This window comes from Papio anubis, chromosome 11, assembly GCF_008728515.1.
Source record: "Papio anubis isolate 15944 chromosome 11, Panubis1.0, whole genome shotgun sequence".
NCBI classification, from domain to species: domain Eukaryota; kingdom Metazoa; phylum Chordata; class Mammalia; order Primates; family Cercopithecidae; genus Papio; species Papio anubis.
In genome coordinates, this window is record NC_044986.1 from 13,465,122 (window position 1) to 13,491,043 (window position 25,922).

At 41.5% G+C, this 25,922-nt stretch overlaps 1 protein-coding gene across 2 annotated transcripts in view; it reads right to left on the reverse strand.

Moving 5' to 3' along the window:
* The window catches only part of INPP5F (inositol polyphosphate-5-phosphatase F), a 105,215-nt gene that overhangs the window by 32,546 nt on the left and 46,747 nt on the right, over positions 1 to 25,922 (reverse strand). For both annotated transcript variants that reach the window (XM_009215482.2, XM_003904333.3), the window contains exons 3-6: positions 13,569 to 13,705; positions 2,205 to 2,333; positions 1,814 to 1,981; positions 1,637 to 1,693 (exon numbers count right to left, since the gene is read on the reverse strand). In XM_009215482.2, the coding sequence (XP_009213746.1) occupies positions 1,637 to 1,693; positions 1,814 to 1,981; positions 2,205 to 2,333; positions 13,569 to 13,705 (491 nt within the window). The remainder of the gene's footprint in view (positions 1 to 1,636; positions 1,694 to 1,813; positions 1,982 to 2,204; positions 2,334 to 13,568; positions 13,706 to 25,922) is intronic.

Sequence of the window (25,922 nt, forward strand, 5' to 3'; positions counted from 1 at the left end):
ACAGTAAAGGATAAAAATGCTCCAGAAAGTTGTTCTTCGTCCTAGTTTCTCTCTTATCTCCCTAAGTGTACCCAGGCTTAATCTCAGCATCCACTTCAAATCCACCTCTTCTTCCATCACCAAACACTCCAGATCCTATCTCACGGTTTTGTTTTGTTTTATGGGGCCTGCAGATAGGACGTTAGGAAAGTGGTAAAAATTGAAAATGGTGCGGTAAAGGATCTGTCTGCATTCTTATCACCATTCCCATCATTTATATTTCTGTTCTAGCAATAAATGCAAAACTCTTGACAGGCATAGAGAAATTTATGCTGCCAAATGTCACCTTTGAATATGACAACTTCAAGTCATCAGTTTTAAATGGTAATGTAAAAGCATTCTGACAAAAACTCGGCAAAAACAATTAGAGCTCGATCTTGTCAGCACACAGGACAAATGCTCATTATAGATGCCCCTGCTTTTCTCCTCTACCACTGGGTTTTGGTGGTCACAGTTTGATCAGCATTGCAAACAGAGGTAAGAATAATCTCAGGCCTCATTCTCCATAGAGGCAATTGATGGATATCTAGCGAAGACACCATAGAGTATGGGAAAATCACTGATACTAACCACCAGTAAGGGGGATAAACCAAAAGGAAAAGGTCTGAAATTTCTGAAAGGTTAAAAGATAACATATGACTTTATTCACCTATTTGCCTGCTTTGTTTAGTGTTGAAAAGACAAGTGGCACATAACAGGCCTTCCATAAATATTTGTTGATTGAATGAATTATCTTCAGACAGTCAATTTTCCAACATACATGACCAAGAAAAGGAAGAAAGTAATCATCAAACCAGAGGAATTCCATGCAATAATCTCATCATATTCTGTATCTTCCCTCAATCAAATACCGGTAGTACAGCAATGGCCTTAGAGATTTGTCTATTCCAATTCCCAGATGGGAAAACAGAGGTGCGGCGAAAGTAAAAATAATTGGTACCATTACAGGAAAACTGGGCTTCAACTTTCCCAATGGGTAGAAAGAAAATACCTCTTTTGGCTGGGTGTGGTGGCTCACATCTGTAATCCCAGCTCTTTGGGAGGCCAAGGTGGGCGGATCACGAGGTCAGGAAATCGAGACCATCCTTGCTAATACAGTGAAACCTGGTCTCTACTAAAAATACAAAAAATTAGCCGGGTGTGGTGGCAGGCGCCTGTAGTCCCAGCTACTCGGGAGGCTGAGGCAGGAGAACGGCGTGAACCTGGGAGGCGGAGCTTGCAGTGAGCTGAGATCGTGCCACTGCATTCCAGTCTGGGCGACAGAGCGAGACTCCGTTTCAAAAAAAAAAAAAAGAAAAGAAAATACCTCTTTTGCAGGACCTCTACGAACATGAGTTCCACAGCCTTAACTTACCACTATCCTATGGGAATCTGCTAAAAAGACAGGCCTGTGAGGAGGCAGTGGAATTGTAAACTGCCTTAAAATAATGCCTTGGTTTTCCTACCTAAACGATTCCCATTCCATAGGGGAAAACATAGTGATCTTTAAAAATGTATCTTAATTAAAAAACATTTGCTTAACAATTATATCCAGACATTTTAGAAACAAATACACCAATTTCAGTAGGGTTAGGATATTTTAGAAACAACTACTCACACCAATCTCAGTAAGATCTTGTATCATGTATTTATTCCAAAAAAATCGGTCATCAACCTAGAAAAGGTGCAGAAACAACAGTTCAGAAACACATTATTTCAGTTTTCCTACAAAAGCCAAAACAGGCCATCACTTGTTCCCAAGGGCAAACCCTGCTCTATGAGCTGTGAGTGGTACCTTCTGCCAGAGGGGCCGACCATCCCTCTCCCCAGTGCTCTGCCTCTGCACCGAATTGGTCAGGTCATAGGTCAAGCTATAATAAAAGGATTCCGAGTCCATGAACATCTTCAGCAACTCTTCAAGCAATCTCCTCTCCAACTTCTCCTTCTCTTTACTTTCCTTAACCTACAAGAAATTAATGTACTATTACTACAGAAATTAAATGTAAAGTAATCTGAGGATAACACATAAATTCCTAAGAGAGAAGTGAAAACAATCCCAAGGACATAAGGAGACAGTGCTTCAATACAACAAATGGTTTGAAAATAAATTTTCTGAGTACAGAATTATCTCTCCATTTAAAACTAATCAAAGATGAATTCAAAGCCCGTATCAATTAAACTCTTACTTTCTTTTTATTAGGAGCAGATACATTGGATTTAATATGCGTAAAGGTCTTCAGTAGAAACTTTGAGTCATCAGGAGATGGTATAATCTTCTCTGGTTTGTTAATACCAAAATGATGCTTCTTACAGAGCTAAATAGGAAGAGAAAGATGATTTGTTATTATTAATATCTGTTAAGTGTTCGAGTGCAAAATTAAATGCTACTGCTCAGGCATTCTGATTAACAGTAAACCTCAAGACTTAGAAAAATTATCAAGTAGATAATTGATGGCACACACAGCTATGAGTCCCATGATGAGAAAGCTACAGCAGAGGATAAAACACAAAGAATACAGGGCAGGATAGACTTAGGAATTAGAGGTGGAAAATTCAGGTTAGGCTCATAATCAGTTCTCCTCTAACGTAACTGAAGAATGAAATGTTCTGGCTGAGGTTATTAATGCTTTGGAAATTAGTATCTAAGAATTTTAAAATTGCAAAATGCACATTTGCTATGCTTCAGGGTTATGATTTTACAGGTATCTGTGCTAAATACCAATGCTAATTGAGTGTTTTGGTTGAGAAGATGGCTTAAGAGCCTGCTCTAGTGGGAGCCCTAAAAGCTGGCCATTTCAACCACTCCCTCTCCTCCTATGCTCACACGCACTAATGAAATCAGCTTAATAACATACGCTTTGGGTCCGGAGATTAGTTAAACTTGAAGAAGCAGTAATTAGGGGCTGCAGGAGAAGTGCCGCACAACTGACAAGGGTAAGGAAGGGCATGGGAGCGTGAATACAGCTGTGTAAAGATAACAGCAGGCACAGAAGGTTCTAAAGAAGGCTACCTGGTTAAAGTTGAGGGTTTTACATATAATTTCATGTAGCTCAGCAAATAAAGCAAATATTCTGAAATGTACACACAAATTCTGTTAACAATATGCAGACCAATTCCATTTTTTCAACAAACTAGTTTCATTGCTACACTAAGTAGGAGACTCTTAATAAGAACTAATACTTACTAAATGCTTATTATCATCAGTGTGTTACAAAATAACTATTAACATAAAATGAGAAGAAAAGCGAATTTAAACTTTATTTAAGAAAAGGGGGGCCGGGTGCGGTGGCTCAAGCCTGTAATCCCAGCACTTTGGGAGGCCGAGACGGGCGGATCACGAGGTCAGGAGATCGAGACCATCCTGGCTAACACGGTGAAACCCCGTCTCTATTAAGAAATACAAAAAACTAGCCGGGCGAGGTGGCGGGCGCCTGTAGTCCCAGCTACTCGGGAGGCTGAGGCCGGAGAATGGCGTGAACCTGGGAGGCGGAGCTTGCAGTGAGCTGAGATCCGGCCACTGCACTCCAGCCTGGGTGACAGAGTGAGACTCCGTCTCAAAAAAAAAAAAAAAAAGAAAAAAAGAAAAGGGGGAGAGACAGCGTCCCTGTTTTATTACATTTGGAAGTAGAAACTAATAACCGGACCAAATTTTCATGTGCAATGGAATCTCCAGATGATTTCAAGCCTTTTCAAAATTATGGCTATCAAAAACTGTCCACACGGGTTTCACACCATGATTACAGCTTTAAGCTGCTCCTGCCCTGCCATTAAAGACAAGAGAACTAAAGATGAGGCAGAAAAGCTTTATATTCCTTCAGCCAGAACAGCTCACTTTATTTCCCTTCAAATAAAACTAGCAAGAACTCCAGGTGACAGGGAAGGAGAGAAGACAGAACCAAGTGTATGGATACAGCAACCCTCTTTCTGTGATGGTTTCTGTCAGCACACAGGTCCATCCTCCTCTGCCCCTCTGCTCTGCACACCCCCGCTCGACTCCTCTTCCTCAACCACTGCTGTCCTCTTACTCACTCTGCACTCCTCACTGCCTCCAGCTCCACTCCTCCCATTCTCTCCCCAACCCACGCCTCCACCCCATTTTCACCCCTACCACTCTCCCAAGCTGCTGTCTCCAGCATGATCAATGACCTCCACTTTGCTAAATCAAAGGCTCTTGGTTCTTAACCTCTCAGTAGCATCTGAGTCACTCCCTCATCCTACAATACATGGCTTCACCTGGCTCCCACTGGTCACTCCTCCTCTACCGCTTTGACTGGTTCCTTTCCAGCCTCCTACTTGATGTCTAGGTGCCCCAAGCTTCAGTCCCTGATCCCCTTCTCGTCTGCATTCACTCCCTCAGTGATTTCATCCAGACTCATGGATTCCAATACCGTCCATATGCCAACCCAACTTCCCAAATGTTTATTTCCAGCCCAGCTCTCTCCCAAAACTCCAGCCTCACATATCCCAACATTTCCACTGAGATGTCTACCAGACATCTCAAACTAATCACGTCCAAAACCAGACCCTCCCCTCCCCTCCACCAGCTTCACCTCCTAGTGCTCTCTGCCCCCTGCTCACCCCACTCCACCCACATTGGCTTCCTTGCTATTCCTCAACACAGCTGTCCTCTCTGCCCGGACACCCCCTCGCCAGATATCTTACCTCCATCTTCACTCCTGGGCACTCCCTCCACCACACTTACTGTGCTCAACTTTCATTTCCATCAGCGTTTATTACTTTCCAACATACTATAGTTACTGTGCTGATGTTTATCATCTGTCTCCACCTTCTATAATGTAAGCTCCTTCAAGGCAGGATCTTTGTCTTGTTGACTCCTACCTCCAGTGCCTTAGCAGTGGCTGCCATCGGAGCTTTCACAGCCATCACTCCCCTTCTCCCAGGAACATGTGGCACACACCCCACCCTCCTTGATACAGTATCACTGGGGCAGCAGAGCAGCAGTTTTAAACAGATGCTCCCCTTTGGTCTCCTGCTACTGCTCTGCTTGTGGCACCAGGCCACTGTTGGCTAGCAATTTTTAGATAAAATGTTAGTGATTAGGCCTATGAATAACGCTTAAAAACCTGAAAACATGCTTACTTGCTCAAGACCGAGCTACAGATTGTTACAATTTTAGTATTCAAAACGGGATACACAGACACAGTCATCCTTTTTTTTTTTTTTTTTTTTGAGACAGAATTTCGCTCTTGTTGCCCAGGCTGGAGTGCAATGGTGCGGTTTCGGCTCACCATAACCTCCACTTCCTGGGTTCAAACAATTCTCCTGCCTCAGCCTCCCGAGTAGCTGGGATTACAGGCATGCACTACCACGCCCGGCTAATATTGTATTTTTAGTAGAGACGAGGTTTCTCCATGTTGGTCAGGCTGGTCTCAAGCTCCCGACCTCATGTGATCTGCCCGCCTCAGCCTCCCAAAGTGCTGGGATTACAGGCGTGAGCCACCACGCCTGGCCAACATAATCATTCTTAAGAGCACTCAAGCCAGCAAAATGCTCCCCCTGGGAATCTATCGAAGGTCTGGCTATTTCAAGTAAATGTGCAACAGCACACCTAGGCTGCACCCAGGTTTTCCTCACTCAGGACGGAGTCCATTTTTCTCTTCAAGGTTAGTTTCTGGGATTAGGACCTGGGCTCATCATTCACCCCCTTCCTTTGTCCCAACCTCTAATAGCCCCTTTCCTAGCACCTTGGGACATGTTTACACATGTGAGAATCTTCTTTTAAATCCATTCCTCAAACCTGGAATCCACTCTGAGAGCCAGCAGGGTACAGTGTCCCAGCCACTGGAACTGCAACGACTATAATCTGATTGGGGCAGGTCAAGGAGTAAAGGCTCCAATGACACTGCTTAGGCCTCCTAACTCTGTCTCTTGGAATGTGGCGCTCATGAACACCCCCTGCTGTCTCTTCCTCTGGTCCCCATGACAACAATCTCCCCGGGTCCTTCCCCACCTCTGGCTGTTTCTTCTCAGTCTCCTTTGCGGGTGTATCTTTCTTCTCTAAAACTGATGGTATTCCCAGTGTTCTACCCTTAACTCTTTTCTCAGTCTTCATGCTCCATCTAGAAAATGTCACCCTCTTTCCTCATTTTAACTACTACTACGTTTGCTAACTCCACTCCTTCGCCCTAATCTCAAGACTGATACATGTGACGTCTCCCCTACACTGAGACACACTAGACTCTCAAACTCAGCATCTCTAGAACTGAGCAACATCTGCTCCCCAAATATTGTTCCTTCTCTGGTATGTCCTATTTCAGGTAATGACGGCACCACCCACGGGATCATTTAAGCAAGAAACCTTGGAATCATCTTCCATCATTCTCCTTCTCTAAGTCTCTCCTATCAACCCCAACCACTGCATGCTCATTGTTATAGTGTTGATTCAGATCCCTATCTTTTGTCCAGACCAGTATTTCTTCATGGAAGTGCTACTGGCATGGCACACAGGAGATGCTCTATGCAGGATTGATTATCCAACTCAGTGCAGACACTCTAACAGCTCCCCTCATGATCTAGGGAGTTCCACCTGAGCACCAGGCCTCAAGTGCTAAGCATGGCCCCAGGCTCCCATCTCCCATGAAGCCCTGTTAGTCCTCTTTACTGTGTAGGGGCCAAATTCCCACCTGCTACTGTCTGCTTCTAGATGCAGACCCAGAAACGCTATGGCTTCAGTCTGATCTACTTTAAAAATTGCTTATTCTCTAAGCTTGGCATTTCCTTCCTTCCTGCTTGCCTTCCTCCCTCCCTCCTTCCTTCCTCCCCTCCCCTTCCCCCTTCCCTTTCCTTCCTTCCTTCTTCCTTTCCTTCCTCCCTTCTTTCCTTCTTTGAGACAGAGTCTCGCTCTGTTGCCCAGGCTAGAGTGCGATGGGCACAATCTCAGCTTGCTGCAACCTCTGCCTCCCAGATCCAAGCGGTTCTCCCACCTCAGCCTCTGGAGTAGCTGGAACTACAGGCATGTGCCACCATGCCTGGCTAAGTTTTGTATTTTTAATAGAGATAGGGTTTCACCATGTTGGCCAGGCTGCTCTTGAACTGCTGACCTCAAGTGATCTGCTCGCCTCAGCCTCCCAAAGCGTTGGGATTACAAGCATGAGTCACCACATCTGGTCTTTTCTATTTTTATTTCTTTTATCTACCCTCATCCTGGCCTTGAAACAGAGTTAATATAAGCCCATCATCCCTTAACTTCCTTATGTACAATTCCAAAATCCAAAAAACTCTAAAACCTGAAAGTGTATTTTTTAAGTTAAAAACTCGTTTAATGACAAAGCATGCCCTGAACTGATATGAAGATACTGATAATCATCACTTACCTCCCTTAGTATGAATAGTCATACAATTCTTTAAAAAACATTAACGTGTTTTATTGTAGGGTAATGCTTCAGAACCACTTTAGACTGTAGAAAATACATGGAATAACCATTTGAAAACCCCAAAAAACTTGAATTCTAAAACAAATATGGCCCCAGGAAGTTCAGATAAGGATTGTGGGTCTGTACAACAAAGTTCAAACTCACGGAAACACCTTTACTGGAAGGCTTTCTCTGTCTCTTAAAAGTGATTTTTTTCTAAATAAAAATTTTAAATTGCTGGCCAGGTGCTGGGGTTCACACCTATAATCCTAGCACTTTGGGAGGTTAAGGCAGGCAGATTGCTTAAGCCCAGGTATTCAAAACCAGCATGGGGAATACAGTGAGACCCTATCTCTTCAAAAAATAGAAAAAAAAAATAAAAAATTAGCCAGGGGTGGTGGCGCATGCCTGTAGTCCCAGCCACTTGGAGGGCTGAAGGCAGGAGGATCGTGCCACTGCATTCTAGCCTGTGTGACAGAGCGAGACCCTGTCTCAAACAAACAAATGAGATTACTATAAATGTAAACATTTCCAATGAGTATGTTAGAATCTTCTACACAGTTACCTTTAGAAAATAAAGTACAGAGCACTACCTTTCTGAAACGGTTAAATTCAGTCCTGACAAAAAAACAGGGATAGAGAAAATTACTTAGGATTCCTTCCCAGTCCTAAGGTATTTTGTTTACACAGAGCCCCAGGGATTAGAATGCATAGCACTGGCAACAGGGTCACCTTCCCTTTTCCAGAGGCCCAGCCAGTTTTGTGTGGCACGTGGTTAGGTCCTTATCACAACTCTGAAACATGAGATTTCAAAAAGAAAATACCACAGCTACAACTCCCAGCTACTTCTCCACAAGCTCCATGGCACTTCCCTAGTTTTTAAATTGTGCTTGCAACTTACATCTTATGACCAAGATTAAGGGTTGATGTTGCTGCTGCCATTTAAGAAAAGGGACATAAATAATTTTATGTGAAAAGCTGGTATCTACATCCATCTGAAGCTAAAATTTTAAACAGATGTCTGATGGAAACTAAACAGGGAAAATGATGCGGTTATCTATTAAGGCAATGAGATACGCAAATAAGATACGCAGACATGGAACAAAACCTATATAACTTTAAAGGGTATAAAGAAAAAACATCTATGTCCTCATTGTTTAAACCATTACAGATTATTCGTACCCTTATACAGATTTTTAAATATTCTTTTTTAGAGACAGGGTCTCACTCCACCATCCAGGCTGGAGTGCTGTGGTGCAATCACAGCTCACTGCAGCCTCAAACTCCAGAGCTCAAGTAATCCTCCTGCCTCAGCCTCCTGACTACCTGTGACTATAGATATACACCACTACACGCAGCTAATTTTTTTTTTTTTTTTTGAGACGAAGTTTCACTCTTGTTGCCCAAGCTGCAGTGCAATGGCATGATCTCCGCTCACCACAACCTCCATCTCCCAGGTTCAAACGATTCTCCTGCCTCAGCCTCCCGAGTAGCTGGGATTATAGGCATGTGCCACCATGCCCGGTTAATTTTGTATTTTTAATAGAGACGGGCTTTCTCCATGTTGGTCAGGCTGGTCTTGACCTCAGGTGATCTGCCCGCCTCAGCCTCCCAAAGTGCTGGGATTACAGGCGTGAGCCACCACACCCGGCCAACACCCAGCTAACTTTTAAATTTTTTATAGAGACAGGGTCTTGCTATGTTGCCCAGGCTGGTCTCAAACTCCTGGCCTGAAGCAATCCTCCCACCTCGGCCACCCAAAGTGCTGAGATTACAGGCATGAGCCACTGCACTTGACCCCTACCTCTCTCTCTCTCTCTCTTTTTGGAGACAGTGTCTCATTCCATTGCCCAGGTTGGAGTGCAGGGGCACAATCACAGTTCACTGCAGCCTCAAAGTCCCGGGCTAAGGTGATCTCCCGGGTAGCTGGGACTATAGGGATGTACCACCACACATGGCTGTTTTTGTATAGGCAGAGTCTCACCATGTTGCCCAGGCTGGTCTCAATCCTCCTGCCTCGGCCTCCCAAAGTGCTAGGATTATAGGCATAAGCCACTGTGCCTGGCCTCTTTACATCGTTTTTGTAAAATAGCACACTGTTTTGAAAATCAGGCACAGTGGCTCACGTCTATAATCCCAGCACTTTGGGAAGCCAAGGCGGGTGGATCACCAGGTCAGGAGATCAAGACCATCTAACCAGGCTGACACAGTGAAACCCCATCTCTGCTAAAAATACAAAAAATTAGTCGGGTGTGGTGGCACATAACTGTAGTCCCAGCTACTTGAGAGGCTGAAGCAGGAGAATCATTTCAACCAAGGGAGGCGGAGGTTGCAGTGAGCCGAGATCATGTCACTGTACTCCAGCCTGGGGGACAGAGCAAGGCTCTGTTTCAAAAAAAAAAAAAAAAATCAGTCTGGCAGTTCCACAAAAGGTTAGAGTTACCATATGACCCAGCAATTCCATTCCTAGGTACACACCCAAGAGAGATAAAAACAAATATATCACCAAGAACTTGTATGCAAAATGGTTTATAATAGCATTATTCATAATAGCTAAAAGGTGGAAACAACTCAAATGTCCATCAACTGATGAACAGAGAAATAAAATGTGACATACCCATACAAGGGATTATCTGGCAATAAAGAAAAATAAAGTACTGCTACACACTACAACTGGCACGAAACTTAAAAGCTATGCTAGGTGAAAGAAGTCCACCACAAAAGGCCACGTGGTGTATTATTCTGTTTCTATGAGATGTCCAGAATAGACAAATATTTATAGAGACAGAAAGGAGATTAGTGGTTGCATGGTGCTGAGGAGCTGGAGTTGGAAGGAAATGAGGAGTGGCTGCTAACGAAGACGGGGTTTTTTCGGGGGATGATGAAAGGTTCTAAAATTGATTGTGGTGATAACCACACGACTCTGAATACACTAAAAACCATTGACTTATATACTTTAAATGGGTGAACTGTATGGTATTTGAATTTTTTTTTTTTTTTTTTTTTTTTGAGACAGAGTCTCGCTCTGTCGCCCAGGCTGGAGTGCAGTGGCCGGATCTCAGCTCACTGCAAGCTCCGCCTCCCGGGTTTACGCCATTCTCCTGCCTCAGCCTCCCCGAGTAGCTGGGACTACAGGCGCCCGCCACCTCGCCCAGCTAGTTTTTTGTATTTTTAGTAGAGACGGGGTTTCACCATGTTAGCCAGGATGGTCTCGATCTCCTGACCTTGTGATCCGCCCGTCTCAGCCTCCCAAAGTGCTGGGATTACAGGCTTGAGCCACCGCGCCCGGCCTTGAATTATTTTTTTTAATTGGCAAACAAATAAGGCATATATTTGAGATAAAAAGACAACAGAGGCAGAAAACTAGAAATTCTATTAATACCCATCTCTGAAATAAGATTGCTTCTGCTCCAATTACAGAACACAGACTTAGGCTTTAGCAAATCTGGGAACAGTGACCACATTAAAAGATGCTGCTGGAATAAATGCAGCTTATTCAAACTGATACACAGACATCCAAATCAGAAAGTCATACTAAGGAGGAATACGTAGTTTTGTTTAACAAAGTCTTCCTATGTTCTTAAAAAAAATAATAAGACTAGAAGAAAATATGTAAAAATGCAAAACAGAAAAACTATTCTGAAACATGTGAAAGTAACACTGGTCTTCCAAAGAGCCTAGGTACAAATGGAAACACCCACCAAAACTCAGTAGACTATTAATAACAATTATTTCCAAGTGGGGGAATTTTTTTTCTTCTCTTTTACAATTTACCGTATAATCAAAAAACACAATGTAAAAAGGATTAAGCTTCTAAAAACTCTTTTAAATTGAGTTATATGGAAATTGAAATAAAGATACCAAGATTTAAATTAACATGTTAAAAGAAAATAAAGTCGTGATTTTCAACATGTGGTTATTTGCCCTTCCTGCTGTTCACTGTTGTAAAGCTCCTTTACCATAAAACAGGATTACAAGGAAAGAAAAAATGGCGAAAACACAAATTGCTAAAATTATAATCTCTTGAGAAAGGTGTACCAAACTATTCACTGAGATAGGATCTGGAAATACTTTCTCTGTTGTTACTTTTACTCCTAATTAGCAGAGTCATTACGTATATTCAGCTGTTAATGTGAACCACAATCTTGCAGCCCCTGAGAAGTGCAGTAGTTTATACTGTACAGCCCAACAGCTGTCAAAATAATTATGTCTATGGAGGAAATCTCACTTTCCTTTTTATTTGAATATAATCTCTTTCCCTTAGATTATCGAGAGAAAGAAAAGGGAAAGTAAGAAGAATAAAGAAGTTCTTAAAGTTTTGATAATATTCACACTTTTGGGCTTAAAAACATCATGTAAATGTTAGTTCCTAAAGCCATCTTGGTTTTTTCCCCATTTATTAAATAGTCAGCTACTAGTCTCAAAAATGTTACAGATTGGTGGCCATGAACGACATCAGAAAACCTCCCTGAAGGCCTCAACCTTTTCTGAATGAGGTGTGACATTTAATTTCCCCAGAACTGGGAGTGCCAAATATGCAAATCCTGACTGGCGGATGGACAAAGTGCTGGGCGGGCTGGCTCCCGGCTCTAAATCAAACTGCCAGAGACCCCAGGCTTAGCACTCAAACCTGAATGCCAGGCCAAAGGGTGCCCACCTTCAAGGGAAAGGTCTGTGATAACAAGCCATCCTGATCTTTCAGTGTGTCAGCAAAATCATCCAAAAGACATTGCCAAAAAAAAAAAAATGCAAACAAAAACTATAAACATCTGCTTTTAATAGGCCTAATTGCCACCTAGGCTTTTTGTCTCTCGATCAGCAATAGTGAATAGTGTTCTAGCATAAGTACCAACAAAAGGAGAATAAGAACTCCAAACTTTTTTCGATTCCTATAACAAATAATAATCAGAGTCTGCTTAAATTCATTTTAATGTTTCTTAAAATTCGACTGTCAAACTTCCAGTGACACTTAAAGCATAAAAATAGCTTCATTTTTACTTACTCTTAAGGCAATTTAACCCTGTCCCCAAACTTCCTCCCCAAGAACTCTATATGGAAAAACACGTGCTGACTTGTGGGGTAGTGCGTGCTTTGCTATCATTACCTGCTGTTCAGGTAACAGGGCGGCAGCTCAGCAGAGTTACACAGGACCAGGCAGCCTGAGTCTGGATCCAGGCCCCACCTGTACCAGCTGCGTGACTTAATCCTTGCCAGGCCGCCTTTGTTTTTATTTTATTTTCTGAAATCTACTCACTCATTATCTTTTTTTCCCCACAAGACAAGGTCTGGCTATGTTACCCAGGCTGGTCTCGAACCCCTCAGCTCAAGCGATCCTCCAGCCTCAGCCTGTCAAAGAAAGAAGCCACCCACCTAGCCTCCTTTCTTTATTTGTAATAATGCCCACTTCATAGGGTGGTCCTAAGGACTAAATATTATCATCTATGTAATACACTGGGCCCGCCTGGCACAATGAACAAACAGTGAACAAAATAGGCTATGGCTACGTCGGAGTGAGGACAATTCCTAGGCGTCAAATCCCCACACTGAGAGCAAACAGGACATAAATGCTTTCATGGGTTACTTCTACTAGGAGGCAGCACCTTGTGGTAAAAAAACACTGGCCCTAGGCAATCTCATATATTTCGTCCTTAAATCACTCTACTTGTGGACTTGAGCTCTTCTCTGGAAAATAAACAGATTACATTAGACGAGTGACTGTCTTCCTTTTAAAAAACTTTCTTTTTAAACTGTAATAGGGTAATATATGCTTAGAAAATGTTCAAGAAATGCAGATAAAAGAGGATATAATAAGAGGTCTCCTTTTCTTAACTCACTCCTTTTCCCTAGAAGTTTTCAAACTGTATTGTGGCCCTAGGGCTCCCTGGAAACGGAAGGTGGCTTCCAAGGAGAGATCAAGTGGACAGAGCCCCAGGGATTCCCCCAACACTACTTCAACCATAGTGGCCCTGCTTTTATGTGTCTTCTATACTAGGTTTCATGGATTTTGAGACAAGGGTTCCACTACTAAAATGAAGTTGGAAAATCATAGGATTAAATTATTTTAAAAACATTACCCAGCTCTAAAAATGTAAGTCTGTGGTCTACTGAACCAAATCCTCATATTTGCTATTACATTTATATCAGGTTTCCATATAATTTCCCTTTATTTCACCTTACCTCTAGCTCAAGATCCTGAGGTTCCATTTCAGAAAGTGACAGCACAGCAATTTTGGTAACTTTACAGACCTCATGGTCTCCTGGGAGTTTGCCCACCAATGCTTTCTGCCGAATTAGAATAAGCCACCACGGAAGATCTGAAAGAGGAGAGTCATAATAAAGTCTGGCGTTTTTAGAGCGCTACTGTTCTGACAAGTTGAAGGCGAATAACCTAACAATGATAACCAAAAAAAAAAATGTGCATCCAAAATAAACTTTTAAAGTAAAACATATCACAAAGACATAAAATAACCCTTAAACATATGAAAACATGTTCAATCTCACTCATAATTAGAGAAATGTAAATTAAAACCAGTTGTGACACCATGCTCACCCATCAGATTGGGAACAATTAACCAGAATGACAACACATGTGCTGGCGAGGCTGTGAGAAAACTGAAAACAGCTGTGCAGGTGAGAATACCAACGACAAATACAACTTTTCTGGAAGGAAATTTAGCAGTACCTAACAATACAACAAATGCACTTACCTTTAATCAGTCCAGTGATCCCACCCTTGGGAATTTACCCTGAGGGTACACCTCAACAACAAAGTACATACACTGAAGCCTATTGTATAATTACAAAACACTGGAAACAGCCTAATGTCCAGATACAGGACAGTGGTTGAATAAACTATGGCACATCCATGCAATGGAGTACTATGCAGCTGTAAAAAAAAAAAAAAAAAAAAAAAAAAAGTATTCTATAAATTAATAAGGAAGGATTCCTGGATGCATTAAGTAGATAAACTGAATATATTATTAACATACCGCCATCCCTCGGTATCTGCGGGGGACTGGCTCCAGGACCCCCGTGGATACCAAATTCCACGGATGCTCAAGTCCATCATGTAAAATGGCATAGTATTTGTATATAACCAATGCACATCCTCTCATATACTTGAAATCGTCTCTAGATTGCTTACAATACCTGATATAATCTAAATGCTATGGTAAACAGTTTTTTTTGTTGTTGTTGTTTTTTGTTTTGTTTTTTGTTTTTGAGACGGAGTCTCGCTCTGTCGCCCAGGCTGGAGTGCAGTGGCCGGATCTCAGCTCACTACAAGCTCCGCCTCCCGGGTTCACGCCATTCTCCGGCCTCAGCCTCCCGAGTAGCTGGGACTACAGGCGCCCGCCACCTCGCCCGGCTAGTTTTTTGTATTTCTTAATAGAGACGGGGTTTCACCGTGTTAGCCAGGATGGTCTCGATCTCCTGACCTTGTGATCCGCCCGTCTCGGCCTCCCAAAGTGCTGGGATTACAGGCTTGAGCCACCGCGCCCGGCCGGTAAACAGTTTTTAAACTGTATTGTTTAAGGAATAATGACGAGAAAAAATGTCTATACATGTCCAGTACAGATGCAACCATCCTTTTTTTTTTTCCAAAAATTTTCCATCCATGGTTAGTTAGAGCCACAGATAGAGAACTCAATGGATACACAGGGCCGACTGTACATAATAAGGCTATGTTACAATAACATAATAAATATATGTTTTTGGTTTTGTTTTGAGACTAGGTCTCACTCTGTCACCCAGGCTAGAGTGCAGTGGTGCAATCTCAGCTCATGGCAGCCTCTGCCTCCTGGGCTCAAGCAATCCTCCCACCTCAGCCTCTAAAGTAGCTGGGACCACAAGCATGCACCACCATGCCCAGCTAATTTTTGTACTTTTTTTAGAGATGGGGTTTGGCATGTTGCCCAGGCTGTTCTCAAACTGCTGGGCTCAAGCAATCTTCCAGCCTTGATCTCCCAAAGTGCTGGGATTATAGGAGTGAGCCACCGTGCCCAGGCAATAAAATATATTATCAAATCAAAGCATAAAAGAATACCTAGAGTGTACTACCCTTCATGTAAGAAAGAAAATATGAGGTGATACATATCTATACATACAGTCACGTACCACATAATGATGTTTCAGCCAATGATGGGCTACATATGCAGTAGTGGTCCCTTAAAATTATAATGGAGCTGAAAAATTCCTGTCACTTAGTGACATCGTAATGTAGCATGACATATTACGCGTGTGTGTGATTCTGGTATAAACCTACTGCACTGCTAGTGATAGAAAAGTATACAACATACAATTACATATGTACATAAGACTTGATAATGATAATAAATGACTGTTACTGGTTTATGTATTTGCTATACTATACTTTTTATCATTATTTTAGGTGTACTATTTACAAATAAGGGTAAAAAGAAAATGTTTTTGCACAGTTGTACAATGCGTTTGTGTTTTAACCTGTTATTACAGAAGAGTCAAAAAGTTTTAAAACATTAAAGAGTTTATAAAGTAAAAAAGTTACAGTAAGCTTAGGTTAATTTAGTATTGAAGAAAGAAAAAAATTTTGGCAGGGCATGGAGGCTCATTCATGTCTGTAATTCCAGCACTTTGAGAGGCCCAAGTAGGAGGATTGCTTGAGCCCAGGACTTCAAGACCAGCCTGGATAACATATGGAGACCTCGTTTCTACAAAAAATTTAAAAATTAGCCAGGAGTTGGGACACGCACCTGTAGTCCCAGCTACTCAGGAGGCTGAGGTAGGAGGATCGCTTAAGCCTGGGAGGTTGATGCAGCAGTGAGTCATGGTCATGCCACCGCACTCCGGCTTGAGTGACAGGGAAAGATCCCATCTCATAAAAAATAAAACAATAAAAAAAAAAAAAAAAAAAATTTTAAAAAAAGAAGAAATTTTAAAATAAAGTCAGTGTCGCCTACACGTATGGTGTATATAAAGTCTACAGTAGTGTACAATAATGTCCTAGGCCTTCACATTCACTCACTGACTCACCCAGAGCAACTTCTGGTTCCGCAAGTTCCATTCATAGTTAAGTACCCAATACAGGTGTACCATTTTTATCTTTTACACCATATCTTTTATACAGTATTTTTACCGTACCATTTCTATGTTTAGATGAAATTGCCCAACAATGCATTTCTCATTAAGTGATGCATAACTATATGTATCCACGCATTTGTACAAAAACAAGAGGAGAGAGAAGTCAGTGAGATTAGTTATCTCCACAGAGTAGGTGGAAACGGGGTAGAAAGAAGAAGGGATGGGAATAGGATAAAAGAGATGAGGGGGAAGTGACAGTTCTCCGAGTATGCCCTGGCAAATGACTGACTGGTCTCTGAGTAGAATTCTGACTCTTAGAACAATGGTAATGTTTTACATATCCCTTCAAATAAATAGTTCAAATCAACCAGAATGTGGGAGAACCTCAAACTGCAAACCCAGCTCTATTAAAAATTAAGACTAGGCCGGACACGGTGGCTCACGCCTGTAATCCCAGCACTTTGGGAGGCCGAGGCAGGCGGATCATGAGGTTAGGAGATCGAGACCATCCTGGCTAACACGGTGAAACCCCGTCTCTACTAAAAAATACAAACAATTAGCCAGGCGTGGTGGCGGGCACCTGTAGTCCCAGCTACTCGGGAGGCTGAGGCAGAAGAATGGCGTGAACCTGGGAGGTGGAGCTTGCAGTGAGCCAAGATCGCGCCACTGCACTCCAGCCTGGGTGACAGTGCGAGACTCTGTCTCAAAAAGTAAATAAATAAATAAGAATAGAACTAAATTGTAGGAGATAGAGAAGAAAAAATTAACCAGAGTAACTTCAGAAAACTATTTGGTAAAGATAAAGACCAAAAAAACCATATGCACTATTGTACTTTGGTTACTAAATTTATTTTTCAGAAGAGTATGGGTTGGTAATTCTCCAACTACTTTGTGTGTACACTGGGACTGAACAGAGAACTAAATATATTGAGGAGAATGGAGGGAAAATGATAAAACAACCGAAAGAAACCTTTAATAAATACAAGACAGAAAGAAGCAAACACCCAATCTTTCCAATCCAAATTTCTACTTCTCACAAGAGACTTTTAATTAAACGAAAAATAGTCTAAGAAAGACAGCGTGCAAAAGCAATTTTTCAGTTTATGAGACTACACCATTAAAAAAACACTCCCCAATTAGACCCCAAACCAAAAATTATTGAAATTGTGTTTCAGGAATTTATTATAGAAAAATAACACCATATATTTCCCATATAAAAGAATTTTTATAAAGGATATACAGGCTGGACACAGTGGTTCACACCTATAATCCTAGCACTTTGGGAGGCCCTGGGCAGATCACATGAGGCCAGGAGCTCAAAACCAGCCTGGCCAACATTTCAAAACTCTGTCTCTACTAAAAATACAAAAATTAGCCAGGCATGGTGGTGCACATATGTAATCCCAGCTACTCGGAGGGCTGAGGCATGAGAATCGCTTGAACTCGGGAGGCAGAGGTTGCAGTGAGCCGAGATGGCACCACTGAACTCCAGCATGGGCGAGACAGTGAGACTCTGCCTCAAAAACAAATTTTTTAAATTAAATAAATAAAAATAAAAAGTATATATAATATCTTCATTTGCCCCATTTATTCCCCAAGTATTGATCAACTCTCATTTTAGAAATGGTGCTTTTGGAGATATGCTTTAAGCATTTCATAAATGCAAAAGTTTGGAAACATTTCATAATTCCTTATAAAATAGGGTGGAAATTTACTTCAAAGTTTTAAGGCTTTTATAGGCCATTTCCCTATTATCATTAAACATTAACTGAAGACCCACCATGTGCTAGGAAATTAATCAGGCATGGATACACATTACCAAGCATCTTGTAGGGGTTATGTGAAACATTACCTGTTAGCTGCCTGGCAACAAACCTAACGTGTAAATCTTCCTAAAAAGCACATAACAGACAACAAACTGTTCAATGTCAATAAATTTTGTTGAATAAAAAGAAATCCTTACAATAGGTCTCTTAACCTCACAGGAGTAATTTCTTTTTTTTTTTTTTTTTTTTTTTTGAGACGGAGTCTCGCTCTGTCACCCAAGCTGGAGTGCAGTGGCGCGATCCTGGCTCACTGAAAGCTCCGCCTCCCAGGTTCATGCCATTCTCCTGCCTCAGCCTCCCGAGTAGCTGGGACTACAGGCGCCCGCCAACGCGCCCGGCTCATTTTTTGTATTTTTAGTAGAGACGGGGTTTCACCATGGTCTTGATCTCCTGACCTTGTGATCCGCCAGCCTCGGCCTCCCAAAGTGCTGGGATTACAGGCGTGAGCCACCGCGCCCGGCCAACACAGGAGTAATTTCTATCTTATTTTATCTTACTTATTTTTCTTTTCTGAGATGGAGTCTCGTGCTGTTGCGAGGCTGGAGTGCAGTGGTGCAATCTCGGCTCACTGCAACCTCCACCTCCCGGGTTTAAGCAATTCTCCCGCCTCAGCCTCTTGGGTAGCTGGGACTACGGGCGCCCACCACCACACCTGGCTAATTTTTGTAGGTTTTTGTTTTTGTTTTTGTTTTTTTGTAGTTTTTTTTGTTTTTTAGTAGAGACGGGGTTTCACCCTATTGGCCAGGCTGGTCTCAAACGCCTGACCTTGTGATCCACCCGACTCGGCCTCCCAAAGTGCCGGGATTACAGGTGTGAGCCACTGCGCCCGGCCATTTCTATCCTATAGTGAACAATTTACAGTTGGGCCAGGCATGGTGGGTCATCCCTGTAATCCTAGCACTTTGGGAGGCTGAGGAGGGAGGATTACTCAAAGCCAGGGGTTCAAAAACAGCCTGGCCAGCATAGTAAGACTCCAGCCCTATAAAAATTGTTTTTAAAAATTAGCCAAGGCCAGGTGCAGTGGCTCATGCCTGTAATCCCAGCATTCTGGGAAGCTGAGGTGAGTGGATCGCTTGAGTCCAGAAGTTTCAAACCAGCCTGGGCAACACAGCAAAACCCCATCTCTGCAAAAGATACAAAAGTTATCTGGGCATGGTGGTACATGCCTGCAGTCTCAACTACTCAGGAGGCTGAGGGGTGAGGATCATTTGAGTCCAGGAGTTCAAGACTGCAGTGAGCTGTGACTGCATCACTGTACTCCAGCCTGAATGACAGAGCAAGACCATGTCTCTAAAAAAATAAATAAATAATAAATCTTTATGACTCAAAGACCTCTCTCTCTCTCACACACACACACACACACACACACACACGAAGGCCCTTCCTAGTTTACATCTTCTTGCCCTGATTTGCTCTGGATTCATTTCACATCAACATTACAAATTATGATTTTAATAAATTCAATAACAAAACCACAATGTACATTATCAAATATAGTATCTTTCCAATAAACCATCTAATGGTATAGTGCCAAAAATATAAAATTTTTAACTTTCAAACACAGGTTTTATTTCACATACAAACTCACTTGGAAAACCAAGAGGCATCTTTTTTCCCACAAAAACACTTGTATTGCCAATACTTAAACTCAACTTACACATTCAAATACATTTTAAAATAAAATATACATTTTTTAGCATTAACTACTCATATACAAAAATGTGAAAAATCTATGTGCTTTTTAAAAGGTTACAGATACTCAATATGCCTTGCAGTTATGATGAAGATTAAATCTGAGAAAATATAACGTAACAGAAACAAAGCCTTCTCAATAGTAGCCTTCCTTTTTCAAGGAGGCTTCAAATGTCCTAGACTTTGAGGTCAGAACTTGGACTAAGTTTTAGCTCCATCATTTACTTCTTGTACACTTCAAAGCATAATACTTAGCTGCTCCGATTCTGTTTTCTCATATGAAAACTGGGATAAAACTGCCTACTTCAGAGAATGGCTATGAGGATTAACAATTTGTATAATTCATGATGTTATTCCTAAAATGTTTACTGAACATCTACTGTAAGTATCACAAGGCAATTTATGTCTTTTTTTTTTTTTTTTTTTTTTTTTGAGACGGAGTGTCGCTCTCTCTCCCAGTGTGGAGTGCAGCGGTGTGATCTCGGCTCACTGCAAGCTCCGCCTCCAGGGTTCACGCCATTCTCCTGCCTCAGCCTCCCCCAGTAGCTGGGACTACAGGCGCCCGCCACCACACCCAGCTAATTGTTTGTATTTTTTAGTAGAGACGGGGTTTCACCATGTTAGCCAGGATGGTCTCGATCTCCTGACCTTGTGATCTGCCCGCCTCAGCCTCCCAAAGAGCTGGGATTATAGGCGTTAGCCACCGTGCCCAGCCTGGTGTCTATTTTTATTACCACTACACCCTGCTAATAGATTCCATTTCCAACCTATAGTCGAAAAACTAAAAAACATTCAAATAATGTGCCCCAGGCTTGCAACTGGCCGATAGGATTTTTTTAAAACTTCTCTTTTAGACATCTTCATACATCAAAGTAGAGAGAGCAATATAATCAAACCAAATCCACCCACCACCTAGACCCAGCAGTTATCAATGCATGACTCAGTCTTCTATGACGTCCAACTTTTTTTTTCCCAATGACTCTGTACCTGTCTTTTAATTTTAAAGAATTCCAAATCTAGAAAGTAAAAAAGAAACCCCATGGGCTTTGGGTTAAAAATCTGAGTTCTATTCTATTTGAGGCTGGGCACGGCGGCCCACGCTTGTAATCCCAGCACTTTGGGAGGCCAAGGCAGGAAGATTGCTTCAGCCCAGGAGACCAGCCTGGGCAACATGGGGAAACTCTGTCTCTACAAAAAAAAAATTAAAAATTAGCCAGGCATGATGGAGCAACCCTGTAGTTCCAGCTACTCAGGAGGCTGAGAGTGGAAGGATCACCTGAACCAGGGAGGTCAAGGCTGCAGTGAGCCATGATCACGCCACTGCAGTCCAGCCTGGGCAAAAAGAATGAGAGACACAGAAGGAAACGGAAAGGGAAAGGAAAGAGAGACAAGAGAGAGAGAGAGAAAGATAGAGAAAGAGAGAGAGAAAGAGAGAGAGAGAGAGAGAGAGAGAGAGAGAGAGAAAGAAAGAAAGAAAGAAAGAAAGAAAGAAAGAAAGAAAGAAAGAAAGATTATATTTGACAATCCAGTTTCTTCCAGAAATAAATGGCAAAAAAATATTTTAGATTCTAGCATAATCAAATATATAAAATTTTTCTTTGACTGATTTTTCCCCCTAAGGAAACCTAAAGAGAATGTGAGTGAAGAAAAATTCCAACCACTTATCATGCCATTTTCCAAAGAAGAGAGAAATTAAGGTAGATAACTTACATTATAACGTGTAGATATCTATTTCCTTACAAATTTTACTTCGTTTAGTTTTTTTTATTTTTGATCTACATGTAAGACTGAAACAGTGAGGAAAAAACTAACATCGAGCTTTACTATGTGCTGTATATTCTTCATTTGCTAAACCTCAGCCTCGTGGAAAAAGCATGAACTCTAGATGTAATATAAAAGGTTAAAAACTAACTATACATATTGTAAAGAAATGGAATATTATATATTTAGCAAAGTTTTTCAGACCTTGAGAAATCAATAATATATTAATAGATGGGAGTCCACTGATGTGGCCACATATAAATATATACATACACAAAAGCATTAATATAGGCCAGTTTCGTATGTAATAGAAAAAAGGTGTCAGAACATTAGCAACAGGAGCAATAAGGTTTCTGGGACTAATTCCAATTAAGAAATGTCTAGGTTGGAAGTGGTACTCCCAGCACTTTGGGAGGCCAAGGCAGAGGGATGGCTTGGGCCCAGGGGTTCAAGACCGGCCTGGACAAAATAGCCAGACCCAGTCTCGAAAGAAAAGAAAAGAAAAGAGAAAACAAAACGAACGAACGAACTAAAGAAAGGTCTAATATCTACATGAAAAGCACCACAGAACTTTCATTTAGAGCATACAGAAAATAAATACGTGAAAGCACCATGCGCCTAGATGCACAGGTTCAGTATTTCAAGCTTGTTGGTATCTCTCAAATTAATATAGAAATTTAATGCAATTTCAATTAAAATTCTAATGGGACTTCTGGGAATTTTTTTTTTTTTGGAGACAGAGTCTCACTCTGTCGTCCAGGCTGGAGTGCACTGGTGCGATCTCGGCTCACTGCAACTTCCGCCTCCCGAGTTCAAGCAATTCTCCTGCCTCAGCCTTCCGAGTAGCTGGGACTACAGGCGCCCACCACCACGCCCAGCTAATTTTTGTATTTTTAGTAGAGATGGGGTTTCATCATGTAGCCAGGATAGTCTCGATCTCTTGACCTTGTGATCCACCCACCTTGGCCTCCCAAAGTGCTGGGATTACAGGAGTGAGCCACTGAGCCCAGATGGGAAATTTAAATCTATTTTAAATTTCACTTGAAACACTACATGTGTAAAAATATCTAGTAAAAATTTAGAAAAGAAATTGAGACTAGTTGTCTTCCTAGGCAGAATTACGGTAACGCCAGGCGTGGTGGCTCGCACCTGTAATTCCAGCTACTTCGGAGGCTGAGGCAAGAGGACTGCTTGAGCTCAGGAGTTCAAGAAGTTGGCAGTAGGCTATGATTGCATCACTGTACTCCAGCATGGGGGAGAGAGTGAAACCCAACATGGGAGACAGAGCAAGCGCAGGAGGAAAAAAGCATGGGAATTAAAACTTGATACTAATAAAGGAATAAATGAATCACTAGAATAGAGAAGCCAGATACGACTTATGTAAAAATAAGCATCTCATAAATGATGATAAAGAAGGGAGAAGAATGGTGTCTCAATAAACTGAAACAACAGACACTGGAGATTCCGAAACGGGGGACGGTGGGAAGGCAGCAAGGGTTGGAAAACCACCTATTGGGTAGTATGTTCACCTGTGTGAGTGACAGGATCAACAGAAGACCAAAACTCAGCATCATGCAATATACTCGTGTAACAAACCTGCACACGTTCCCCCTGAAACTAAAATTTAAGGTTTTTACTTAATTTTAAAATAAAAAATAGGCTGGGAGAGGTGGCTTATGTCTGTAATCCCAGCACTTTGGGAGGCCAGGGTGGGTGGATTGCTTGAGTCCAGGAGTTTGAGACTAGCCTGTGCAACACAGCGAGACCCTGTCTCTACAAAAAAAACAAAAATTAGCCGAGCATGGTGGCAGACGTCTGTAGTTCCAGCTATTCAGGAAGCTGACATGGGAGGATCGCTTGACCCCAAGAGGCGAAGGTTGCAGTAAGACAAGTTCCAGCCACTGCACTCTATCCTGGGCAACAGAGCAAGACCCTGTCTCAAAAAAGATAATAATTTTTAAAAATTAGGCTGGGCGCAGTGGCTCACACCTGTAATCCCAGCACTTTGGGAGGCTGAGGCAAGTGGATCACGAGGTCATGCATTCAAGACCATCCTGGCCAACACAGTGAAACCCCATCTCTATTAAAAATACAAAAATTAGCTGGGCATGGTGGCGCGTGCCTATAATCCCAGCTACTCAGGAGGCTGAGGCAGGAGAATTGCTTGAACCAGGACCCAGGAGGCAGAGGTTGCAGTGAGTCGAGATCTCACCACTGCACTCAAGCCTGGGCTACAGAGCAAGATTCCATCTCAAAAAAAAAAAATCAAAACGATGTTGAAATAATTGGTTCTCCACACACACACAAAGTTAAATTCCCACTCTAAGCCATGCCCCAAAATTAATTGTAGATAAGCTAATTGCTAAAAATACAAACAAAACAAAATACAGCAGATTCTTTATCATCTCAGAGCAGAAGGACCTTTGGAAGCATGATACATAATCCAGAAGTCACAAAATGAACAGGTTTGATTACATTAAAAATGAAACATATCTTGGTGGTAAATCACACTGTAAACAAAATGAAAAGCAAATGACAAACAGGAAAGTATTTGCGACACATGGCATGCTAAAGGTAAGTATTTATTAAATATAAAGAGCTGTATCAACCAACAAGAAAAACGTAACAGGTTTCCTCTCGGTAATTTTCCATCCACAGATTCCTACCTACCACACTCTTTTGCTGTATATTCTTACCTACCACACTCTTTTCCTTACTATATTTGGAATTGAGCACAATCCTAGACTGAGGTTTCTTTTCCCCTTGTGCAATAGTTCCTCAATAAAATCTGTAGAAAAGGAAAAGATAACGTCCCCAAAGTAAAAAAAGATATAAATCCGCACTTTATGGAGGGAGTACAGATGATAAACATTAAAAATATAATTAAGCTCAGTAATAATCAAATAAATATAAATTAAAATAGGAAGATCCCTTTTTCTCCATCAGATTGTCAAAAAGAAATCTCTTTGTGAAAGGTAACAATATTGAACATGCATCAAAATTCAAACTGTGTATATGCTTCATCCAATCTGTTCCTCTCCTAGCAATGTATTCTGTAGACTTGAGAAGGCTGGGAAAATAAAGACTATAAGCATAATAACTGTATTTTTTTGTAAATGCATAAAGAAACTCTGGGAGGATTCACAAGAAACCAATAATGATGGTGCTAGGTTGGATGAAGTAGTGGAAATAGGGCAGATAGGGACAGGGGAGTGAGGGAGGCTTCACTGAATACCTTTTACTACTATTTACATTGTTAAACCATGCACTTATACTACCTAAAAATTTAAATTAAAAAAAAAAAAGTCCTTCTGTGGAAACAAGCCAAACATCCATCAAGGGATGAAGGAACAGACAAAACGTGGTCTATCCATACAAGGGAATATTCAGCTATAAAGGAAGGAAGTGCTGACACATGCTTCAACATGGACAATCCTTAAAAACATTGTGCTAAGTGAAAAAAGCCAATCACAAAGGTCCACACATGTGTATGATTTTGTTTATGTGAAATATTGAGAACAGGAAAATCCCTAGAAACAGAGGTAGATTAGGTTAGTGGATGCCAGGAGCTGGGTGAAGGGGTAATGAGAAATAACTGGCCATCTGAGAGGTTTCATTCTTGGATGCCGAAAATGTTCTGGAATTAGAGAGTGATAAATGTTGCATAACCTTGCAAATCTACTAAAAACCACTTAACTGTACACTTTAAAAGGGTCATTTTTATGGTATGTAAATTAAATCTCAAGTTTTTTGTTTTTTGTTTTTTTTAAAAAGCTCCTTCTAAAGAACAAAAGAACTTGTTAGGAGCCTTAAGATGATAAAAAGCTAAAAAGTATACTTTCTGCCAAAAATGGAGGTTAGGATAGGACAGCCAACACTAGTGAAAAGATGTAGCTGTCTGGAATAGTGTTCAAGGGAATAATCAAAATTACCACAAAAAGAAAAATTATGAACTGAACACTGAGCTATTTCCAAGCAAAAACAACACTCACTCTAGAAAATAAAACAAACAAACAAAACCTCACAAAAAATAACAGCAGTCTCTATTCCTGTAATTATTTTGCCTTAGGTGAAACAAAACACAACACTACTGCCACACAAAAGCCTGAGAGGTCCGGCAGGAATGTGCGTATTGAGCTACAGGGTTAAATGATCTCTACTTTTTATACTTAGAATTAAAACAAGACAAATGTAA